At 49.6% G+C, this 19,327-nt stretch overlaps 3 protein-coding genes across 29 annotated transcripts; 2 read left to right on the plus strand and 1 right to left on the minus strand.

Moving 5' to 3' along the window:
* Window positions 1-113: 113 nt before the first annotated feature.
* Bag6 (BAG cochaperone 6) lies at window positions 114-19,166 on the plus strand. Of its 20 annotated transcripts, none has more exons than XM_076858932.1 (26): window positions 114-543; window positions 8,271-8,391; window positions 9,807-9,924; window positions 10,039-10,235; window positions 10,474-10,527; window positions 10,688-10,762; window positions 11,603-11,841; window positions 12,415-12,544; window positions 12,979-13,176; window positions 13,386-13,638; window positions 13,953-14,030; window positions 14,141-14,248; window positions 14,372-14,484; window positions 14,591-14,678; window positions 14,866-15,149; window positions 15,694-15,985; window positions 16,149-16,318; window positions 16,506-16,559; window positions 16,690-16,792; window positions 16,882-17,006; window positions 17,164-17,310; window positions 17,563-17,622; window positions 17,737-17,880; window positions 17,961-18,068; window positions 18,556-18,702; window positions 18,981-19,166. In XM_076858932.1, exons 2-26 carry the CDS (start codon window positions 8,284-8,286, stop codon window positions 19,074-19,076), a joined length of 3,489 nt encoding a protein of 1,162 aa, XP_076715047.1. In that variant the 5' UTR covers window positions 114-543; window positions 8,271-8,283; the 3' UTR covers window positions 19,077-19,166. The 20 variants fall into 20 exon arrangements, with proteins under 20 accessions (XP_076715047.1, XP_076715044.1, XP_076715049.1 ...); XM_076858929.1 differs by lacking the exon at window positions 114-543 and adding an exon at window positions 7,371-7,630; XM_076858934.1 differs by lacking the exon at window positions 114-543 and adding an exon at window positions 7,371-7,630 and having other exon boundaries at window positions 14,594-14,678.
* Window positions 554-2,512, plus strand: C6H6orf47 (chromosome 6 C6orf47 homolog). The gene has a single exon (XM_076858950.1). The coding sequence runs from the start codon at window positions 916-918 to the stop codon at window positions 1,795-1,797; it is 882 nt and encodes a 293-aa protein (XP_076715065.1). The 5' UTR covers window positions 554-915; the 3' UTR covers window positions 1,798-2,512.
* On the minus strand, window positions 2,636-7,607 carry Apom (apolipoprotein M). Of its 8 annotated transcripts, none has more exons than XM_076858955.1 (8): window positions 7,484-7,562; window positions 4,982-5,200; window positions 4,658-4,705; window positions 4,108-4,262; window positions 3,647-3,720; window positions 3,458-3,556; window positions 3,192-3,290; window positions 2,636-2,780 (listed from the first exon to the last, which is right to left on the minus strand). In XM_076858955.1, exons 2-8 carry the CDS (start codon window positions 4,985-4,987, stop codon window positions 2,755-2,757), a joined length of 507 nt encoding a protein of 168 aa, XP_076715070.1. In that variant the 5' UTR covers window positions 4,988-5,200; window positions 7,484-7,562; the 3' UTR covers window positions 2,636-2,754. The 8 variants fall into 8 exon arrangements, with proteins under 8 accessions (XP_076715070.1, XP_076715071.1, XP_076715069.1 ...); XM_076858956.1 differs by lacking the exon at window positions 7,484-7,562 and adding an exon at window positions 6,731-7,227 and having other exon boundaries at window positions 4,982-5,070; XM_076858954.1 differs by lacking the exon at window positions 7,484-7,562 and adding an exon at window positions 6,731-7,227.
* Window positions 19,167-19,327: the final 161 nt, after the last annotated feature.

Raw genomic sequence — 19,327 nt, forward strand, 5'->3', positions numbered from 1 at the left:
ACCGAGCTCAAAGAAAGCGCGGGGGTAGCGGGGAGGTCGATCCTCAGGGTCCGCCCCGCGATCTGTGGGCTCCGCCCCCGCCAGTCCCTCCCGTCCCGGTGCAGCTGCTTCCGGGCTCCGCGACTACGGGCGGTCCGCGAGGCCCAGGCTCCGACGCTGGGCCCAGGAGCGGTCCCAGTGCACAGCGCCTGGACGCCTGGGTCCCCACGTAGGCCCGCGCTGTGCCTCCCGACTGGGATCTCCGAGGATCTCCGCCCTGACCTTGCGGAGGCCGCGTCTCTGTTGCGTCCTCGCCGGCCGGTGGGGCCACTTTGTAGGAATCATAGCCTCCTTAATCGGGACGGACGCTACTGGCTGGAGTTTGCTGGACATCTTCCATCTACTTCCCAACAGAGACTTTCTATTCCTTGAGCTCCCTTGGGGCAGCAGATTAAGACTTTTCAGATCCAGGAGGACCTAAGAACCCTGGGCCACCTTTCTTCCTCCCTTCTTTGATGGAGCACCGCCTCCCCAGTTTCTGGGGCACCTTGTGGCGTGGCCTTGGTGAGTGAAACTTGGGGTGCTGCCTGCTGGGAAGGAAATCTGGAAACACGGACACTGTAGGGGTGACCCCGGTCTTGTCAGACCCTGAGACTCTTGAAATCTCATGGGTGGGATTGTGGTGGTGAATGAATTCGAGTGTGCCTCCCTTCTTTACCCCCAAACGGAAAACAAAACAAACCACTTGCCATTCTTGAGGCTGCATGACCATTCAGGGGAGCGGGGAGCCCCTTCTGAATTCAGAATAGGACGGCATCAACAAGCAGATAACCTGTTCTGAACCTGAATAGATTCTGCCTTCTGAGGAGACCTTGAGAGTGTAAGAAGTGCCAGGAAGTAGCCCCAGATTTGGGGAGTTCATTACACACCCCAACCATGTTCCTGCGACGCCTTGGTGGCTGGCTACCTCGCCCTTGGGGCCGCCGGAAACCCATGAGGCCTGACCCACCTGCCCCAGAACCCAAATGGGTGGACAGCTCCCCTGAGAATTCAGGGAGTGATTGGGACAGTGCCCCAGAAACCATAGGAGATGTGGGGCCTCCCAAGACCAAGGACTCAGGGACACTGAGGAGTTTCCGGGCTGCTCCAGAACCAAGCAGGGAGCCCCAAGTTGAGCAACTGGGGAACAAAAGAATGGATTCCCTCAAGTGGGACAAGACTGTCTCTAGCACTCAAGAGTCTGGGAGACTGGAGGATGGAGGGGCCATTCCAAAACTAGAATGGGATCCTGTGGATTCAGGTGGCACCAGGAGTCCTGTGGTGTCTCTTGAAGGGGGACTGGGCGCCCCTGGGCCAGAAGTCCCAGTGGAGAAAACTGGCCAGCATCAGAAGCTGCTGGGCTGGCTGCGGGGGGAACCAGGGGCACCCCCACGGTACCTGGGGGGCCCAGAGGAGTGTCTGCAGATCTCCACCAACCTGACCCTACATCTGTTAGAGCTGCTGGCCTCAGCCCTGCTGGCGCTGTGCTCTCGGCCATTGCGGGCAGTCTTGGATGCATTGGGTCTTCGAGGACCAGTGGGCCTCTGGATTCACGGGCTACTGTCTTTCCTTGCTGCTCTGCATGGGCTCCATGCTGTGCTGAGCCTACTTACTGCCCACCCTCTACACTTTGCCTGCCTCTTTGGTCTCCTGCAGGCGCTGGTATTGGCTGTCAGCCTCCGGGAGCCTGGTGGGGATGAGGAGGCCACTGACTGGGAGGGTGAGGGTTTCCTGAGGGAGGGTGAAGAACAGAGGGGAGATCAAGGAAAGGGACTGTGACTATGGGGTGGGGTGGGGGCAAAAGGCGAAGATAGTGTGGCCTTTAGTAAAAGACTGGGGAGCATGACTTTGATTGTAAGCACAGGGACCTCAGGGATCAGAAAGAAACCCGAGAGTGAGGCACAGGGCCCCCCTTCATACACAGGAGAGAACAGAGCTGTTTAGCTGAGAGAACAGACATATTTATGGATGGTGGGCATTACCCTAGGATTCACCAGCTGTTGTTACTTTCTGCTTTTACATTTATCCTTTTACATTTTTTCTTTCCACCTCCATTAAAAAAAAAAAAAAGTGATAGTGGAGAATAAATACCAATGGGTCTTTCCTCCCTTTCCAAATTTGCCAGGGGTGGAGGAGACCAAAAAGGCACAATAGAGATCTCTTCACTAAGAGTGTGGCTGAGAGACCCAAGATGTCCCAGGAGCCTGGAACCTGAGCCATCTAGGAAGGAATGGGGCTGCTATGTTCGTGGATTAGGAGCCTGGAGAGGGCCCACAGGTGACAAAGGCTGCAGGAAGATCTGGTGCTCATGAGTCAGAGGAAGCAGGGATGGTATAGGCAGTATTGGCAGGAGTACCACAGCTCAGAAGGGTCTCGCAGCTCAGACAGGGGAGCACTGAAGTTTGTAGTTCCCACTTAGAGACTAGGGGCTTGTTCACTCAGCAATAAATAACTGTGTAATACTAAATCCTAAATACACCACTACAATGTGAGAGGTACTGTCACTCAGTGTCTTTCCTGACGCCGTCCAATTTGGGGGATTAGGTGGTAGAGGGTCTAGAGGAGTGTTGAGTTAGGGGGAGTAACATTGATGTCTGAGATAAACCCCAGGATGTGATGTGGATTGAAAAATGATCTTTATTTTCCTTGAAAGGGAATCAGGAGTCTCCAGCTTCTCTTTCCCCCAACAACTCAGCTCCCGCTATATTGTTCTGGGGGCACAGATGAAGTTACAGGTCAGTTACTGGACAGTTTGCAGGCCTCTGTGATGGGAGGAAGGAAAAGAAGATAGAAAGGCAGTCCAGGAAGAGAACAAGGTTGGTGGTTTTGGGGTTGGGGGAGAATGTGCACCTTTATTCCCCCATGTCAAAGGACTCTTAAAGGCCTTTTCTCCTGTATGTCTGAATCTCTGCCCCCTTTATCCACTATAGATTTAAACCTGTTTTTTGAATAGCCCAGAACCCATCCTGGTTCCCTTAGACAAAAATCACAGCTCTTAGTCATATCCCTGTGATGCCATCATAGCTTATGAGAAGTACAAGTGACCTCACAGCCACTCAGGTGATGTCTGCCTTTGGCCATGCCCTCTGGTAACATCACATGAGCCTCTCATCTAGCACTTGCAGAAGACCTGGTGAGTCCCAGTCCTCTTCTGGAAGACTTTAACCCCTCACCTTGATTCCTGGGAGTTAGTAAGAAGGCTCTGGAGTCCAGGCAGGAGGTCAGGGTCTGGAATTCTTCCACACACTTCTCAGAAGGGTGTGGTGAGCGATCTGAAAGGGCAGGGTGCAGCCAGGCCAGTCAAAGACCCTCCTTCTCACTCCCAGGACCTCACAGAAATTCTCAGCCCATTTTGAAAGGATGTCTAAGGGCCCAGACTGAGGAGCCCTTCTGCCCTCCCTTGTTTCACTGACACTTCCTGCCTTGCATTTCCACTCACTGTAGAGGAGAAAGCGCTGGTAACCCTGGCCTGTCTCTTTCAGCATAATTCCACCTGGGCATGAGCTGGAGAAGAGCTCAGTCTTCATGTCAGGGCGGCCTGTCAGGGCAGAGTGGGAGATGGGTGAGAACAGAAATGCAAAACCAAGCTTAGGGAGGCTGGGGTGGTTGAGAGCTGGTGGGAACCAACCTTCAGTTCTGAGGTCTGTGCTCCCTTCAGTCAAGTGATAAATCCATTCACGGGGCACACAGAATCCATTTTTCCTGCAGAGGTGATGATAGCAAGAAGAAAAGACAGAGTGTTATCCCAACCACACAGTACCACCATGTTTTTTTTTTGTTTGTTTTTTGTTTTTTGTGGTGTCAGGGATTGAACCCAGGTCCTTGTGCAAGCACTCTACCAACTGAGCTACATCCCCAGCCCCAGCATGTTTTTATTCCATCTTGTTCTTTGCTGATGCCTGATTCCCTTTGGGTTTCAAGCTACCAAGAGATGGTTAAGTCCATTCTTTCTCCAGAGAGCAACTGGTAGAGCTATTGAATTCACTGGGCCAAGAGTCATGGATATACCGACCAAGAGCCCAGTGGGTGGCTGCTCACACTTCAGGCAGAGAGTGCAACTACTGATGCCTCTGCCTTCTCACTACTCACATGCGGATGGTAGCACGAAGCTGGAGCTGCAGTGGGGCAGAACCAGAAGCCATGTTGAAGATAATGTTGTCCACAGAGTCAAAAGTCGCCAACTCCTCCTTGGTGGGAGCTGCCCCTGCGATAAAGTACCATTGGCCCAGGTGGGGCTCTGGGAACTGGAGAGACAATAAGGGGAATAAAAGAGGGTAGATTGGGGGGTCTATCTCAGAATTCATTCAACTGCTTCATCGGTCAGCACAGCAAGATTTGGGGTGAAGGTGTTGGTTGTCTTCCTCTTTCCAATTGGGGGCTAAGTTCATGACAAGGAGTCATGAAATAACTTCCTCTTTGATTCTCTGCAATCAACCTGGGTAACCACTCTACCCCACCCTCCAATTCTTTCATATCTCCACAGTGATGGCTACAGCATTGATATTTTTCTTCCTGTTTTCATCATCAAAACACTCATGTTTCTTCCTCCCTTTTCAAACATAGCTTCTGGTTATCCTAGGCTACCCACCCAAGACTCTTAAGGCTTCCACCATAGGCTTCCCCCATTCTCAGTCCATACCTCTTTCTCATCCACTCCCAGAGTTGTCAGTTGACTGTGTTCAGGGCACTGATAGATGGAGTTAAGGAGAATGCCATAGAGGTAGAGTAGAGCTGCCCAAATTTGATTGAACATCTTCAGGTGGGAAGGAGCTGGTGGTCTGCGTGGGGTAACTGGTGCTTTAACTGCTCTCTTCACCAAGGGCTGCTCAGTCCACTCGCTTCCAGCCCCCATGCCTCGACCCTTGACCCCTTCACCTGCTAATGAATAACTTCAACCTTGTTTTCCAACCCAAACCTGGATTATCTACAGTGTGTGGGGCCTTCCTCCCCCTCTTCTGGATGCAACCATTGCAGGATCTCTCAATTTTGAGGAGAGCTAGAAGCCTGTGGTCTTTCGTCCCATATCTTGATGGGAGATCTTTTTGTGTTGTGCTGCATCAAAGAGAAGTAGCTTGACTGGGTCCTAATTTTATTAATGTCTTGTTTTTTCATCTGTAAAATGTGCAAATCTTCACTTAGGAAACTTTTGAGTCCTAGCTGTTTGCCAGGAACTGGCTAATCCCTATGGATATAAAAACAAATAAGACACAATCCCTGGCCTTGAAGAAGCCAGGGATATAGGAAAAACTAGTTGTGTAAACAACCACTGACATACAATCTTAAGTGCTTTGAACAGGTATGAACTGGTTGCTGGGGCATGGAGGGTTTTCTCCTAAGTTTATAATTGTAGAAATAGTTTGTACATACCCCAGATAAGCTTGCTGACACATAAGTGAGTTAATTCACTCAATGTTTATTACTACAAAAGACCACATATTCTAATGATTAAAGAAAATGGCATTGCTGTCTGATTGGGTCCAAACCCTAACTCAGATCTGGGACAATTTTATTAATCTCTCTGTCTTGTTTTTTCATCTGTAAAATGTGCAAATCTTCAGTTTTAGAGAATTAAATAGGAAGGTACATAAAGCCTTTTACAATGACCTGCACACAGTAAATCTAAAGAAGCATTTTCTGTAATTGATAATACTGTTTATAAAGAACTTATATTTTCTGAATTCTCTAATAATGATAAGAATTCTCAAGAGGCAATGGATAGGGCCAAGTGAGTTAAGCAGTTAATGTGATGAGTTGTGGGGCTTAATTATTTAAAACTCATGGGCTGCCACAAAAAGATTTGCACTGAGAGGTGCAAATGGGCTATGGGCTTGTGATTTAGTTAAAAGAAAACATAATCTGGGCAATGGGTGTCTAAAGAGTTAATTATACTGTTGGGAGTAATGTTTACAAATTTTATTTTTGCAGGACTGGGGGTGAACCCAGGACCTTGCTTGTTATGCTAGTCAAGTGCTGAACCACTAACCTACACCCCAGCCCTTGAAAAAATTTTTGTTTTGGAGACATGGTCTGACTTTGTTGCCTTGGCTGGTCTTGAACTGGCAAAACTATTGGCTCAGCCTTTGGAATATCTGGGATTGCAAGCCCTTGAATAAAAATTAAAAAACAAACAAACAATTGTTGTAGCAGTAAAGCAGAAGACTCAATCCCGAGTCTGGCAGGCCTGGATTTGCCAGCTCTTCTACTTAGGCTCGTGGATGTTATTATCCATCTCACATGTTGAAAACCCTTTTGCGGTGTTTCGGTGTTTCGTGTGGTGCTGGGATGAACCCAGGGCTTCACACATGCTGTGAAGGAGCTCTGCCACTGAGCTGCACTCCTTTTAAGGGCCCTTTTAAGGCTTAAAAACATGACTGTTTGTAACCCACTCGGTGGCTGGCACAAACGAAGTGCTCACTAAACATGCTTATTGGAACTTTTTTTCCCCCCTGGGGGGGTGGGATCTAACCCTGGAACGCTTTACCACTGAGCCACATCCCCACCCCTTTTAAATTTTGAGACAGCCTCACTTATCTGCTGAGGTTGGCCTCGAGCTCGCGATCCTCCTGTCTCAGCCTCCCGAATTGCTGGGATTACGAGGGAGCCACCACGTCCGGCTTTATGGTAACTTAACGGATATAGTACTTGCACCTGGATATAAACTACGAATTCTAGAAAAGCTAGGAATGATAAGGATTATAGAGATTGTAATCACCCAAAGCTTAGAAACCCTGTTGGTGGGCCCTTCAAGTCCCCATTTTCAGGGTCTTGTCTTTTGGTCCAGCCGGACTCCGTATGCTCCCAGTTCTCAAATTCAGTGGTGGTGTCCCTTTTCTTGAAAAGTCCTAAAAAGCAGTGGCTTGCTTAGCTTTCCTAAAACATGGCATGTCCCCTCAGCCGCACTTAGCCAATGGCTAGCTTGACACCACAGTCCGCAACACGCCCCACCCGGTCAAAACGATCTCTACCCAACGACGCGACGAGACGCAAAGTAGCCCGCAAACGGACCCCAACCGCCTAAGGTAAAGTGACTTCCGGAGGCGCCGAGCACAGGGTCAGGTGAGGGCCACAGTGAGAATGAGAGTTTTAGGTGGCTAGGTCAGTGCCGCTCAAAATTCTCTGCCTGCCAAAACTTTAATATAGATAAGGCATAATGCCAAATCTCCAAAATCCAAGGTTCATAAAACCATCCACAGCGTCTCTCGAAGAAGGCGTGGAGTCGATATATTTTCTTCAGGCATTTATAATGGCCACCTCAACCTCCTAGGTCTCTAGCGTGCTTATAGGCAAAGTGCAAAAGCCAGGGTGAGGGGGGTAGGGAAGTGCTTAAATGTTTACGCATGCGTAGTGCGACTCACGCAGGCGCACTACAGTTCCCCGGGCGACGGCGGCGGTGGCTACTCAGGGTGTTCGGCTCTTTCCCATCTAGGCCGGCCCCAGCCCATCTCCACCCCCGGGAGCTCACTACCTGGGGCCGCGGACTTCCTCATCGTGCCCCATAAAAGTAAACTTTGGGGACCTGGAGGAGCCGAAAGTACCGCGTCGAGAGCCCCAAATACTATTGGGGAAACGGAAGTGGCTTTCGGTAGCAGACTAGGGGAAACCGGAAGTGACGGTACCGGGGGAAGTCGGGGGCGGAGCCACAGGGTGGTGGGGTGTGTATGTATATGTGAGTGGCCGCGTGTTGGTTGCGCCGCTCTGCTGGAACACCGAGGAAGGCGGAAGAGGGGGGCAGTCAGCTAGCCGGTCCAGCCCCCCCTCCCCGTAAGTGTCCGCCGTCCTGGGTGTGTAGTGATTTCGGCGGGTTCGATGGGCGTGGCGCGCGTGCGCGAAGCCACTTTCTCCGCCGAGCCGGGCGCTACCCCCACCCCCACCCCCACCCTCACCCCCGCTCTCGCGTTGTCCCAGAATTTGCCGACTTCTAGGGCCTTTGCCCTATCGCGACCGGTGATGACACTGGTCTCTGGTCTCGTGCTTCCTTCCCTCATTCTCAGCCCAACTGGCCCTCCTTTATTGTGATTGGCATTGTGGAGCCCCTCCCACCTCCTGTCCTTCAGCTCCCTATGCCGTCGATCTCCTGTCCTTTGTGTTTCTCTCCCTGTGCCCCGGAATCAGAAGGGGGATGGGGGCGGGTGTGAGTGTGTGTGCTTGTGTAGGAGAAACTTTTTAGGTATTGGGGCGGAGATTCAGGCCAGGGAGGCTTCCGGTATATAAAATCTACGGGCGACAGCGGACCTTCCTCCGTTCTTCCTTAGAGAGCTGTCCGCCATGGAGCCCAGTGATTCTACCAGTACCGCTATGGAGGAGCCTGACAACTTGGAGGTATTAGTGAAGACCTTGGACTCTCAGACTCGGACCTTTATTGTGGGGGCCCAGGTGAGATCCCAGTACTTCTGGAAGATACCCATTAGCTCTTCGTCTTCCTCCCTTAGACTGATGGGAGAGCCTGATTTTCTTGTCTTCAAATTTTCATTGATTCCTTTGTTTATATTCTAGATAGAACATCTTTTGATGTGTTTGTTGGGGGAGGTATGTTTATTGTTAAGTGAGGCAGATTTTATTTTGTCTTTCTTCACCTTGCTAGAATTCAGTGCAAAGTAAAATAGACTCGAAGGAGGAGCCTGTTCTATCATGGGTGGACCCTAGCCCAAAGGAAGAGTTGGGGCTCCAGTTTTGGGGAAAGGAAACAATGCGGGGACCTCAAACAGTTTTTCTGATAAACAGATCGATTGCAGCTGTATACTGTACTTATGAAGTCTGGAAACCAGAACCCATAATGCAGGTGGAGCCCTAGTAGACTATTCAGTGGAATTACTAACATCTGTTGCATAAAATGACTCTTGAATTTAATACCATAGTTATCTGTTTTTAATTCTGTAGTTCTTGGAGACAAACTCATGAGCTGATGGGTCTATGATATTTTAAGACGTGTTTAAGAAAGTCATATAGGTTTTTCTGTGGCTAGATATTTGTAATATTTTCCAAGACTTTGTGTAGTTAGGGCAAATGTTTTTCTTTTTGGCTTCCTTCTTTTTTTTGCAGAGCTGGGGATTGAACCCAGGATCTTGCACATGCTGGGCAAGTGCTGAGCTACACCCCCAGCCCTTTGCTCCCTTCTTACCTTCATGGTGGGGGACCCCTGCCTGGTACTCTGGGGCTTGGGGCCTCTTCTTGGTTTTCCTTAACCTAATTCCCTACCCTATCCTCCTTGCCTTTTTTGTTTTAGACATAGCCTTGCTAAATTGCTGATGTTGGCCTTGAATTTGCAATTCTGCCTTAACCTCCTAAGTCCCTGGGATTATAGGCGTGTACCACCCCATCTGGGTTTGCAGTTATTTTTGTCTTTGAGATTACGGCAGAAAAATGAACTCCTGGTATCATTTTGTATTTAGGAAGGGGTTACTGATCTCTCTAGATACACTTTCCTTTGGAAGCTAGGCAAAGGAGAGAAGGAATATTAGTTGGCTTTTTTGTTCCTCATCCATGAGGCACTGGGTTCAATCCTCAGCACCACATAAAAAATAAACAAAATAAAGTCATTCTGTTCTTTTACAACTATTAAAAGAAATTTTAAACATATGTGTTTGTATTATGCCTGAAAGTTTGTTAAATTTATTCTGTATTTTGGTGGGTTGTCTTGGTTCAGTGTTTTGCACAATTAATATCTTAGAGTCAGGACAGTTGGATAGTGATTCTATACTGGTTTTTACCCCTTAACTCCACAAATCAGTTGGCTTTTTCTCTTTTTTTCCTCCATTCTGATTCCTGTGTATGATTATTCCTCCTTACAGATGAATGTAAAGGAGTTTAAGGAGCACATTGCTGCCTCTGTCAGCATCCCCTCTGAGAAACAACGGCTCATCTATCAGGGGCGAGTTCTGCAAGATGATAAGAAGCTCCAAGAATACAGTAAGAGGGTTGGAGGGCAATTCAGAGGTTTAGGTTGCTACCCAGAGGGATGAGCTTAAGGCCATGTATATACCTACTCATGCAATGTTTTGGTGTGTATCTTTTTTCCTGCAGATGTTGGGGGAAAGGTTATCCACCTGGTGGAACGGGCTCCTCCTCAGACTCAGCTCCCTTCTGGAGCATCTTCTGGGACAGGGTCTTCCTCAGCTGCCCATGGTGGGGGACCCCTGCCTGGTACTCGGGGGCCTGGGGCCTCTGTTCATGACCGGAATGCCAACAGCTATGTCATGGTTGGAACCTTCAATCTTCCTGTAAGCTTGTGTTTCACATAGAAGGGTTTTTTAGGGAGGGGTAGTTTGGGTTGTGTTAGCGTCAGGGAACACATTAGATAGTTGTCTCAGTCTTGAGATTGGGTTTGGAGAGCTCTCTGATCAGATATTGGCCTTGGTCTTTGAGAAAAAGGGGTGGGGCTGAATAGAATGAGTTGAAAAGTGTGGAGGCCTTAGTATTTGGCTTCTCCCAGAGCAACTTCCCTTACCCTTTCCCCAGAGTGACGGCTCTGCTGTGGATGTTCACATCAACATGGAACAGGCCCCGATTCAGGTATTGAGGGGCCTGGGAGGGTCAGGGAAGGGGATCTGGGAGAAGGAGGCCATGAGGTGGGGTGGACCTGGCTAATGAGATGCTTGGGACCTGGATTAGTAGGCGGTGGAGCTTATGGCTTCATCTCAGACCTGTCCTGATTATTCCTTTTTTATTCTAGAGTGAGCCCCGGGTACGGCTAGTGATGGCTCAGCACATGATCAGGGATATCCAGACCTTATTATCCCGAATGGAGGTAAGTGAGCAAATCTGCCTAGGTTCTCTGCGTCCCCTTCTCCTCATAGCCTGAGGGTAGGAGCATGATTGGCCTCATCCACAGGATTCTGTCTTACTAATCTGGTCTCTTCTTTGCAGTCGTTCTTTTGGGCAGAAAAAAGTATCTTTGTGAGGCTATCTTGTCCCTGCCAATCCTCTGAATGCCTGGTATCGGGGGAGTTTGTTTCAGTTCTTAGATAACTTGGCATAGCATCTTTTCAGTTAAAGAAGAATTCCACTCTTTCTTTTCTTTTCCTTCTTTCCTTCTTTCCTTCCTTCCTTCCTTCCTTCTTTCCTTTCTTTCTTTCTTTCTTGTAGCTGTAGATAGACAAAATTCCTTTATTTATTTTTATGTGGTACTGAGGATCAAACCCAGTGCCTCATGCATGCTAGGCAAGCGCTCTGCCACTCAGCCCCAGCCCCTGATTTTGAACCCAGGGTCTTGTGCATATGAGGCAAGAACTCTACTGAGCTGTATCCCCAGACCCCATAATTGATTTCTTAACTGACATGTTCAGCATTGGAATGCTCTAACTTCATTAGTTTGTGTAGCAACTACAACCTGTGGTCTTTCCTTATAGAAGTTAGAAAATTGCAATTTTTACTCTGTTAGTAATTTGTTTAAAAGTGTTAGTTATTTGTCATGTATCTAATTTATGCTAGTCCTATACTGATTGTTAGGGAGTTAAAGAGAATGAATATAAAGTCCTTGTCTTTAGGGAGCCTAGTTGGAGCACTTTCTCCATTCACATTCAGTTGGCCTGAGTTATCTGCTTTAGTTTCATCTTGTCTTTGGTGTCCTGACTTCCCCACTTTTCAGTGTCGAGGGGGACCCCAGGCACAGCACAGTCAGCCACCCCCACAGACGTCAGCTGTGGCTCCAGAGCCAGTATCCTTGAACTCACAAACATCAGAATCAGTTGAAAATGAAGCACCTCCTCGGGAGCCCATGGAGGCAGAAGAAGTGGAGGAGCGTGCCCCAGCTCAGAGCCCGGAGCTTACCCCTTCTGGCCAAACTCCAACAGGCCCTACACCTGCCCCAGAGACAAACGCACCCAAGTGAGAGATGGAGGGAACCTTTTGGGGTTGTGGGCTCTAAGTGCAATATGAAGACCAGGAGAAGTATGGTGGGTGAGGGGGTCTCATTGGAGGTAAACGAGGTTAGAATTGACAGCTGAGCAGAAGCTCTTCTCTCCCCTGAGCACATGACACATGCCTGTAATTTCAGTGACTCCAGAGGCTGTGCAGATTTGAAGCCAACCTTAACAATTTTTTGTCTCAGAATTTGGGGTGGGAAATGGGGGACTATGGATGTAGTTAAGTGGATATCTTGGGCTAAATCCCTAGTACCGCAAGATTTTCTCTCACGTTCACACAGGGCCCATCTCTTATTTTAGAGTTAGTTTCATACATTATAGCTACAAGATTGTAGTGGGGAAGATGAGAGTAAGGGTCATTTTGTCCTCTCCATCTTCCCCTGGGTGGGAGTAAAGAACAGAAGCTCTGCTAGTCCAGGAAGGGATTGGGCCAGGGGTCTGGGAGGCCAGGGGGAGACAGAGTAGATGATCTCTGGACTTTGAGGTGGGGACTGTAAGGAAAGCCTTTCCTCACTGCCCTTGGGGTTATCCACAGCCATCCTTCCCCAGCGGAGTATGTTGAAGTGCTCCAGGAGCTGCAGCGGCTGGAGAGTCGCCTCCAGCCCTTCCTGCAGCGCTACTATGAAGTTCTGGGTGCTGCTGCCACCACGGACTATAACAACAATGTGAGCCCTTTGATGGCCTATCCTTCCTCTCCCCTCCCCCCAGTACTCCTGAAACAGAACAGGCTGAGGCAGATAACCCTTTACTCCCCCAAACAGCATTGCAACAAAATCCCTCTAGACACGTAAATGATCTTTACTCCCTTGGAAGGTGGTAATTTTTGCAGTACCCACTGTCCTTGCACCATTTGTGTCCCTAAGTGAATTGTTTAAGAAATTTACATAGTAAGGGAGATTAGTTTGATGACTTATGATCTTTTGTAGAATTTGTCTTAGTAGGAAGTTCTTTTTGTACATAAAATAGAATTGACTTGCAAAGGTTTGAGCAATGTAGAAACTTCTAAATATGTAACTGAAAACTTGGGATCCTTAGAAGATCCTTAGAAGAGGTGATTTGGACTTATTCTTTTCTTTTTTTGACATGGTGATGAACACAGCATGAAGGCCGTGAGGAGGACCAGAGGTTGATCAATTTGGTTGGGGAGAGCCTGCGGCTTCTGGGCAACACTTTTGTGGCACTCTCTGACCTGCGTTGCAATTTGGCTTGTGCACCCCCACGACACCTGCATGTGGTTAGGCCCATGTCTCACTACACCACGCCCATGGTGCTTCAGCAGGCAGCCATTCCCATCCAGGTGGGTCATGGGAGGCTGACCCAAGAGAGGATGAAGTGGGGGGTGGTGCAGTGATACAGAGTGATTATTGGGCTCAAAGGAGGGTAGAGAGGGAGAGAACTTGGGAAACATAATGATAAAGGATAGAGGCTTCTGAGATAGATGGTAGAGGTGCTTTGGATTAAGCTGTTGTGTTTTTTCTCACTTTTGCCTGTCCATCTCTCTTTTAGATCAACGTGGGGACCACTGTGACTATGACAGGGAATGGGACTCGCCCCCCCACAACTCCCAATGCTGAGGCACCTCCCCCTGGTCCTGGCCAGGCCTCGACTCTGGCCCCGTCTTCTACCACTGTTGAGTCCTCAACTGAGGGGGCTCCCCCACCAGGGCCAGCTCCCCCGCCAGCCACCAGCCACCCGAGGGTTATCCGGATATCACACCAGAGTGTGGAACCTGTCGTCATGATGCACATGAATATTCAAGGTGAGTTAGGATCAGTGACTGGAAGAGAAGACCAGTAGGCTGAAGGAAGTCTGGGGTTGGTGTTGAGGTGTGAGGGAGTAAGGGTCGGATAGGGTTGTGCAGATTGTTGGCATGTGTTGGGAGAGGCATGAAGGGGACTGATTTATCCTTGGAAATTTTTTGTGGTTAAGAAGTCACCTTGTTCCTGCTAGAGGTGTGAAAAGCTGACTTTTTGGTTGGGAAATGGTGGCCTGTAGGACAACTGATCTCAGGAGGGTACACTTAGGCCTTGGCCCCAGTGGTCTCAGGGTCACACTCTCTGTTTCCCTGCCCAGATTCTGGCACACAGCCCGGTGGTGTCCCGAGTGCTCCCACTGGCTCCCTAGGACCCCCTGGTCATGGCCAGACCCTGGGTAAGAACAAGGGCATCAGAGCAGGTTGAGCTCTGGGTAGAGAAGGGTTAGGGCTGAGTGGGTGGGTTGCAGGGGTCCAGGTTCAAGGTTACATCAGACCCGCCCCCCAGGCTCCACCCTCATCCAGCTGCCCTCCCTGCCCCCTGAGTTCATGCACGCCGTCGCCCACCAGATCACTCATCAGGCCATGGTGGCAGCTGTTGCCTCCGCGGCCGCAGGTAATCACCTGGAAGGGGAGGCCTGGGAGGTTGGGGCCTAGTCCATGGTGGTGGGTACTGTTGGCTGTCACTCAAGAGTCTGGCCCTCAGCTCTTTTCCATCTCTCTCCTCTGCCACCCACAGGACAGCAGGTGCCAGGCTTCCCAACAGCTCCAACCCGGGTGGTGATTGCCCGGCCCACCCCTCCACAGGCTCGGCCTTCTCATCCTGGGGGGCCCCCAGTCTCTGGGGCTTTGGTGAGTAAGGGTGGGAGAGTTCTAGTGGGGAAGAGTCCGGGAAAGAATCTAGGGGTCATGTATAAGGAGAACAGGATTGAAATCCTCTCCTCTCCTTTCCTGTCAGCAGGGTGCTGGACTGGGTACCAATGCCTCATTGGCTCAGATGGTGAGCGGCCTTGTGGGGCAGCTTCTTATGCAGCCTGTTCTTGTGGGTGAGTCCTCATTTTTCCTCACTTCAAACTTAAGAATTCTATGACTCTCAAGTCTGATACTTGCTTTCTAGCTGTTCACTGGTACTTCCTAGCTCTTTCGTTATGTTCTTGTTTTCCTGCTAGAAATGGGGCTACTATAAATGTCTAGTCTTTCTTCAAATTTCACTTTTCTTTGGGTTTCGGACAGCTCAGGGGACCCCAGGAATGGCTCCACCTCCAGCCCCTGCCACTGCTTCAGCCAGCGCTGGTACCACCAACACAGCTACCACAGCTGGTCCTGCTCCTGGGGGCCCTGCTCAGCCTCCACCCCCCCAGTCCTCCACAGCTGATCTCCAGTTCTCCCAGCTCCTGGGGAACCTGCTTGGGCCTACAGGGTCAGGAGCTGGTGGGCCTGGCATGGCTTCTCCCACCATCACTGTGGCAATGCCTGGTGTCCCTGCTTTTCTCCAGGGCATGACTGATTTCTTGCAGGTGAGTAATGGACTTGCCTTTTATTCTGTTCTTCCTCTCCAGCATTGGGCCAAGCAGTGATACTTTGTTGCCATTCTATAGCCATTGGATTACCCTTTAGTAACATGGCAGGGAAAGGGACTGGGTAATCAATTGATTGTGAATCCTCTGTTTTGGAGATGAGAAAAAAAAATCATGCAGTAATGTCACTGCTTTTTGATCTAACCTATTCAGAGGGATAGAGGTCACTGTTTAGTCTAACTTTGTTATTGAATACCTGTGTATGAGTATTCTGCTTTAAGAAGTAAAGGCTTTCTTCCCAGACTCCTGTTGTTTTGTGCCCTCTTTTATTTATTTATTTGGTTTTAGTTGTAGTTGCACACAATACCTTTGTTTAATTTTATGTGGTGCTGAGGATCGAACCCAGGGCCTTGCTTGTTCTAGGCGAGTGCTCTACCACTGAGCCACAACCCCAGCCCTGTTTTGTTCCCTCTTGATGCCATGTTATGTCTTTGTCCCTGTTCTCACCTTGTTTTCTGTTCTTTATTTCTTCTCTCTTTGCCAGGCCACACAGACGGCCCCTCCACCTCCTCCACCTCCTCCACCCCCACCCCCAGCCCCAGAACAACAGACCACACCACCACCAGGGTCCCCTTCTGGTGGCACAGGGAGTCCTGGAGGCCTGGGTCCTGAGAGCCTGCCACCAGAGTTTTTTACCTCAGTGGTGCAGGGTGTGCTGAGCTCCCTCTTGGGCTCCTTGGGGGCTCGAGCTGGCAGCAGTGAAAGCATTGCTGCTTTCATCCAGCGCCTCAGTGGATCCAGCAACATCTTTGAACCTGGGGCTGATGGTGCCCTTGGTAAGCAAAGGGCAGGGAGTGTCTTGGTTTATTCCAGGAAGGGGGGCACAGAGGAGAAGGTAGATAACCTTTGTCTAGGGCTGTTGGCAAGATGGGATGAAGCTGATGGACTGGGCAAACCTAGGTGGTAAAGGTGGTTGCTAACTTCTGCTTATATTCCCAGGATTCTTTGGAGCCCTGCTCTCTCTCCTGTGCCAGAACTTCTCCATGGTGGATGTGGTGATGCTTCTCCATGGGCATTTCCAGCCACTGCAGAGGCTCCAGCCTCAGCTGCGTTCCTTCTTCCACCAGCACTACTTGGGTGGCCAGGAGCCCACACCTGGTAACATCCGGGTAAATGCAAGCCTGGGCCCTCGCAGTTTTCCTCTTTCCCACTACCAATTGCTTATTCCTGACTGTATCTGCCAGTTAAAGCCACAGCTATCCCAGCCTAAGCCTTGGACTTTTTAGGGTTAGGGTAGGGAGAGGGGGAGTCTTGAGAACCAAGGTTTGGAATTAAACCTGTGATGTTTTCCTGTAGATGGCAACCCACACATTGATTACCGGACTAGAAGAATATGTGCGGGAGAGTTTTGTGAGTGACCCTTCTCTATTCCCTCCTGTTCTGGGTCTGGGCAGGGAAGCTAATATTCCTTATGGCTTCCTTCTCCATTTCTAGTGTTAGGATTCCTGATTTGGGGGTCTTCTTGTGTCTTGTCTTACAGTCTTTGGTACAGGTTCAGCCAGGCGTGGACATCATTCGGACAAACCTAGAGTTTCTGCAAGAACAGTTTAATAGCATTGCTGCTCATGTGCTGCACTGCACAGGTTAGGGGTTAGCTGGGCCAGGGAAAGTGGGGCATTGGGTGTGCAGGGCTGCTGGGTACCAACATTCCTTCCTCATGTCTTGCCTACAGATAGTGGATTTGGAGCCCGGTTGCTGGAGTTGTGTAACCAGGGCCTATTTGAATGCCTAGCCCTAAACCTGCACTGCTTGGGGGGACAGCAGATGGAGCTTGCTGCTGTTATCAATGGTCGAATTGTAAGTACCATGCAACCTCAGATCTCTAGTCTCTTGTTTCCTTTGATGTTTTGCAGTTTTCACTTTTCTAGCCATACTACAGCCTATTACTCTTGAGTCTGATAAATTGTAAAAGCTGGTTGAGGGTTGTGTTGCAAGTTTGCTTTCTATCCCTCAGCGTCGTATGTCTCGTGGGGTGAATCCATCCTTGGTAAGCTGGCTGACCACTATGATGGGACTGAGGCTTCAGGTGGTTCTGGAGCACATGCCTGTGGGCCCTGATGCCATCCTCAGATATGTTCGCAGGATTGGTGATCCCCCCCAGGTAAGGGACCCAGTGGACTCTGTCAGGAAACTTGAGGGAAGTGGAGAGATCTGAGAAGTTTCTACATTTTGTTTCTTTCTCTGTTCACTTTTTTTTTAAAAATATATTTTTTAGATATAGTTGGACACAAAATATCTACAGTATATTTATTTTTATGTGGTGCTGAGGATCAAACCCAGGGCCTTGCATGTGCTAAGTGAGCACTCTACTGCTGAGCCACATCCCCAGCCCCCTCTCTATTCACTTTTACAGTCACTTTCTGAGGAGCCAATGGAAGTTCAAGGAGCAGAAAGAACTACTCCTGAGCCTCAGGTACCAGGGAGAGAGGTTGAGGGGGCCAGGTAATGTGGAGAAGGAGGGATAGGGAAAGAAGGGCTTGAGGATAAAAATTCTGAAATCTGGGTCTTCTTACTTTCTGACACCCAGAGGGAGAATGCTTCCCCAGCCCCAGGAACAACAGCAGAGGAGGCCATGTCTCGAGGTCCACCCCCTGCTCCTGAAGTAGGCTCTCAAGATGAACAGGATGGAGCTTCAGCTGAGACAGAACCTTGGGCAGCTGCAGTTCCCCCAGTAAGTGGCAGGAGGTGATCCAGTGGTGGGTTAAGGAGCTGCAGGGTGTGGGAATTACTTTCTAATCCTTTCCTTCCCAGGAGTGGGTCCCTATCATTCAGCAGGACATTCAGAGCCAGCGGAAGGTGAAACCGCAGCCACCTCTGAGTGATGCCTACCTCAGTGGTATGCCTGCCAAGAGACGCAAGGTTGGTTTACCTCTTCCCTGAGGATCCCTGTCTACCCAGGTTCTCTTATCATGCTTAAATAAAACAAACTCTTCAGAGCTAGAAGGAGCTATTCCTAGTGTGGTCTGATTATTTAATGAGAAAATCTTTCTGGGACTCACACTGGCTTGTAGTTGGTGTATAACCACACAAGACTTTACCTCTGTTTGCTATCTTAGTCCCTCAGCTATCTAATGCCCAAGTGACTAGGGCTCATTTTCTTTTCAGGTGGGCTTGGATTAGTTTGCTCAGAATCTCAGATGGCTTGCATTTGGCCCTTGCTTAGAAGAGCAAGTTTAACACAAACACTGTATTTGGCCAGAGCCAGCTAGGAAGGCCACATGTAAAAATGTTCCCACTTCTTTCCTCTAGCATAAATACTCAGTGATTGACTCATGGAAAGGGTGAGCTGGGTGGTGGCACTGGATCTGACGTTGATCCTCTTTTCCCTCCTAACCCCGTCCCCCAGACGATGCAGGGTGAGGGCCCCCAGCTGCTTCTCTCAGAGGCCGTGAGCCGGGCAGCTAAGGCAGCCGGAGCTCGGCCCCTGACGAGCCCCGAGAGCCTGAGCCGGGACCTGGAGGCACCAGAGGTTCAGGAGAGCTACAGGCAGCAGGTGCCCCCACCTTGAAGCAGAATAGGGATGGTCTAGCGGGAGGGGTTGGGCTAGGGTCCCTTTTCCTGGATCCTTTCAGAGGAAGTGGTAGTCTGGGGCTGCCACTTTTTGAAGATTTTCCCATGTGGTATCTGGGAAGTCTCAGTGATGCCATATTGGGCAATTGACAGATGTGGCTGGTGGGGAAAGCATTAGCTCCTGAGGGGATGGTGTCGTGTGCTTGCTGGGATCTGGGGCTTGCTCAGTGCTACTCTGACCTGCTTATTCTCTCTTTCTAGCTCCGGTCTGATATACAAAAAAGACTGCAGGAAGATCCCAACTACAGCCCCCAGCGCTTCCCTAATGCCCACCGGGCCTTTGCTGATGATCCCTAGCTCTTTGCTCTATGGCCCTTCTTCACCAGGGGACCATTTTCCCATTCTTCCTTCACAGTATTTAAGAAATAAAAGTCGGATTTTCCTGGCTCTTGTCTCCAAATTGTCTTTAAGTATTTTAAGTCCCTTATTTTGTATGTTTTTTAAAAATCTAGTATTTCCTAGGAACCCAACTTTATAGAAACAGCTTGTAATTGTCCCAGTGAGCATATGTACTCAGTCATGCAGCACGTAACGTGTAAGCCTGTTTA

The sequence above is a fragment of the Callospermophilus lateralis genome, chromosome 6, assembly GCF_048772815.1.
Source record: "Callospermophilus lateralis isolate mCalLat2 chromosome 6, mCalLat2.hap1, whole genome shotgun sequence".
Taxonomy (NCBI): domain Eukaryota; kingdom Metazoa; phylum Chordata; class Mammalia; order Rodentia; family Sciuridae; genus Callospermophilus; species Callospermophilus lateralis.

What these genes read in the sequence shown, in the direction of transcription:
- C6H6orf47 (XM_076858950.1), top strand. Translation starts at nt 916, where the DNA reads ATGTTCCTGCGACGCCTTGGTGGCTGGCTACCTCGCCCTTGGGGCCGC.
- Apom (XM_076858952.1), bottom strand. Translation starts at nt 7,515, where the DNA reads ATGGGGCACGATGAGGAAGTCCGCGGCCCCAG. An exon ending in CTTCGTGCTACCATCCGCAT is followed by an intron (nt 3,721 to 4,107) that starts GTGAGTAGTGAG and finishes TCACCTCTGCAG; the next exon opens with GAAAAATGGATTCTGTGTGC. An exon ending in CACAGACCTCAGAACTGAAG is followed by an intron (nt 3,557 to 3,646) that starts GTTGGTTCCCAC and finishes CTGCCCTGACAG; the next exon opens with GCCGCCCTGACATGAAGACT.
- Bag6 (XM_076858932.1), top strand. Translation starts at nt 8,284, where the DNA reads ATGGAGCCCAGTGATTCTACCAGTACCGCTATGGAGGAGCCTGACAAC. An exon ending in TTGGAACCTTCAATCTTCCT is followed by an intron (nt 10,236 to 10,473) that starts GTAAGCTTGTGT and finishes CCCTTTCCCCAG; the next exon opens with AGTGACGGCTCTGCTGTGGA. An exon ending in CCACACCTGGTAACATCCGG is followed by an intron (nt 16,319 to 16,505) that starts GTAAATGCAAGC and finishes GTTTTCCTGTAG; the next exon opens with ATGGCAACCCACACATTGAT.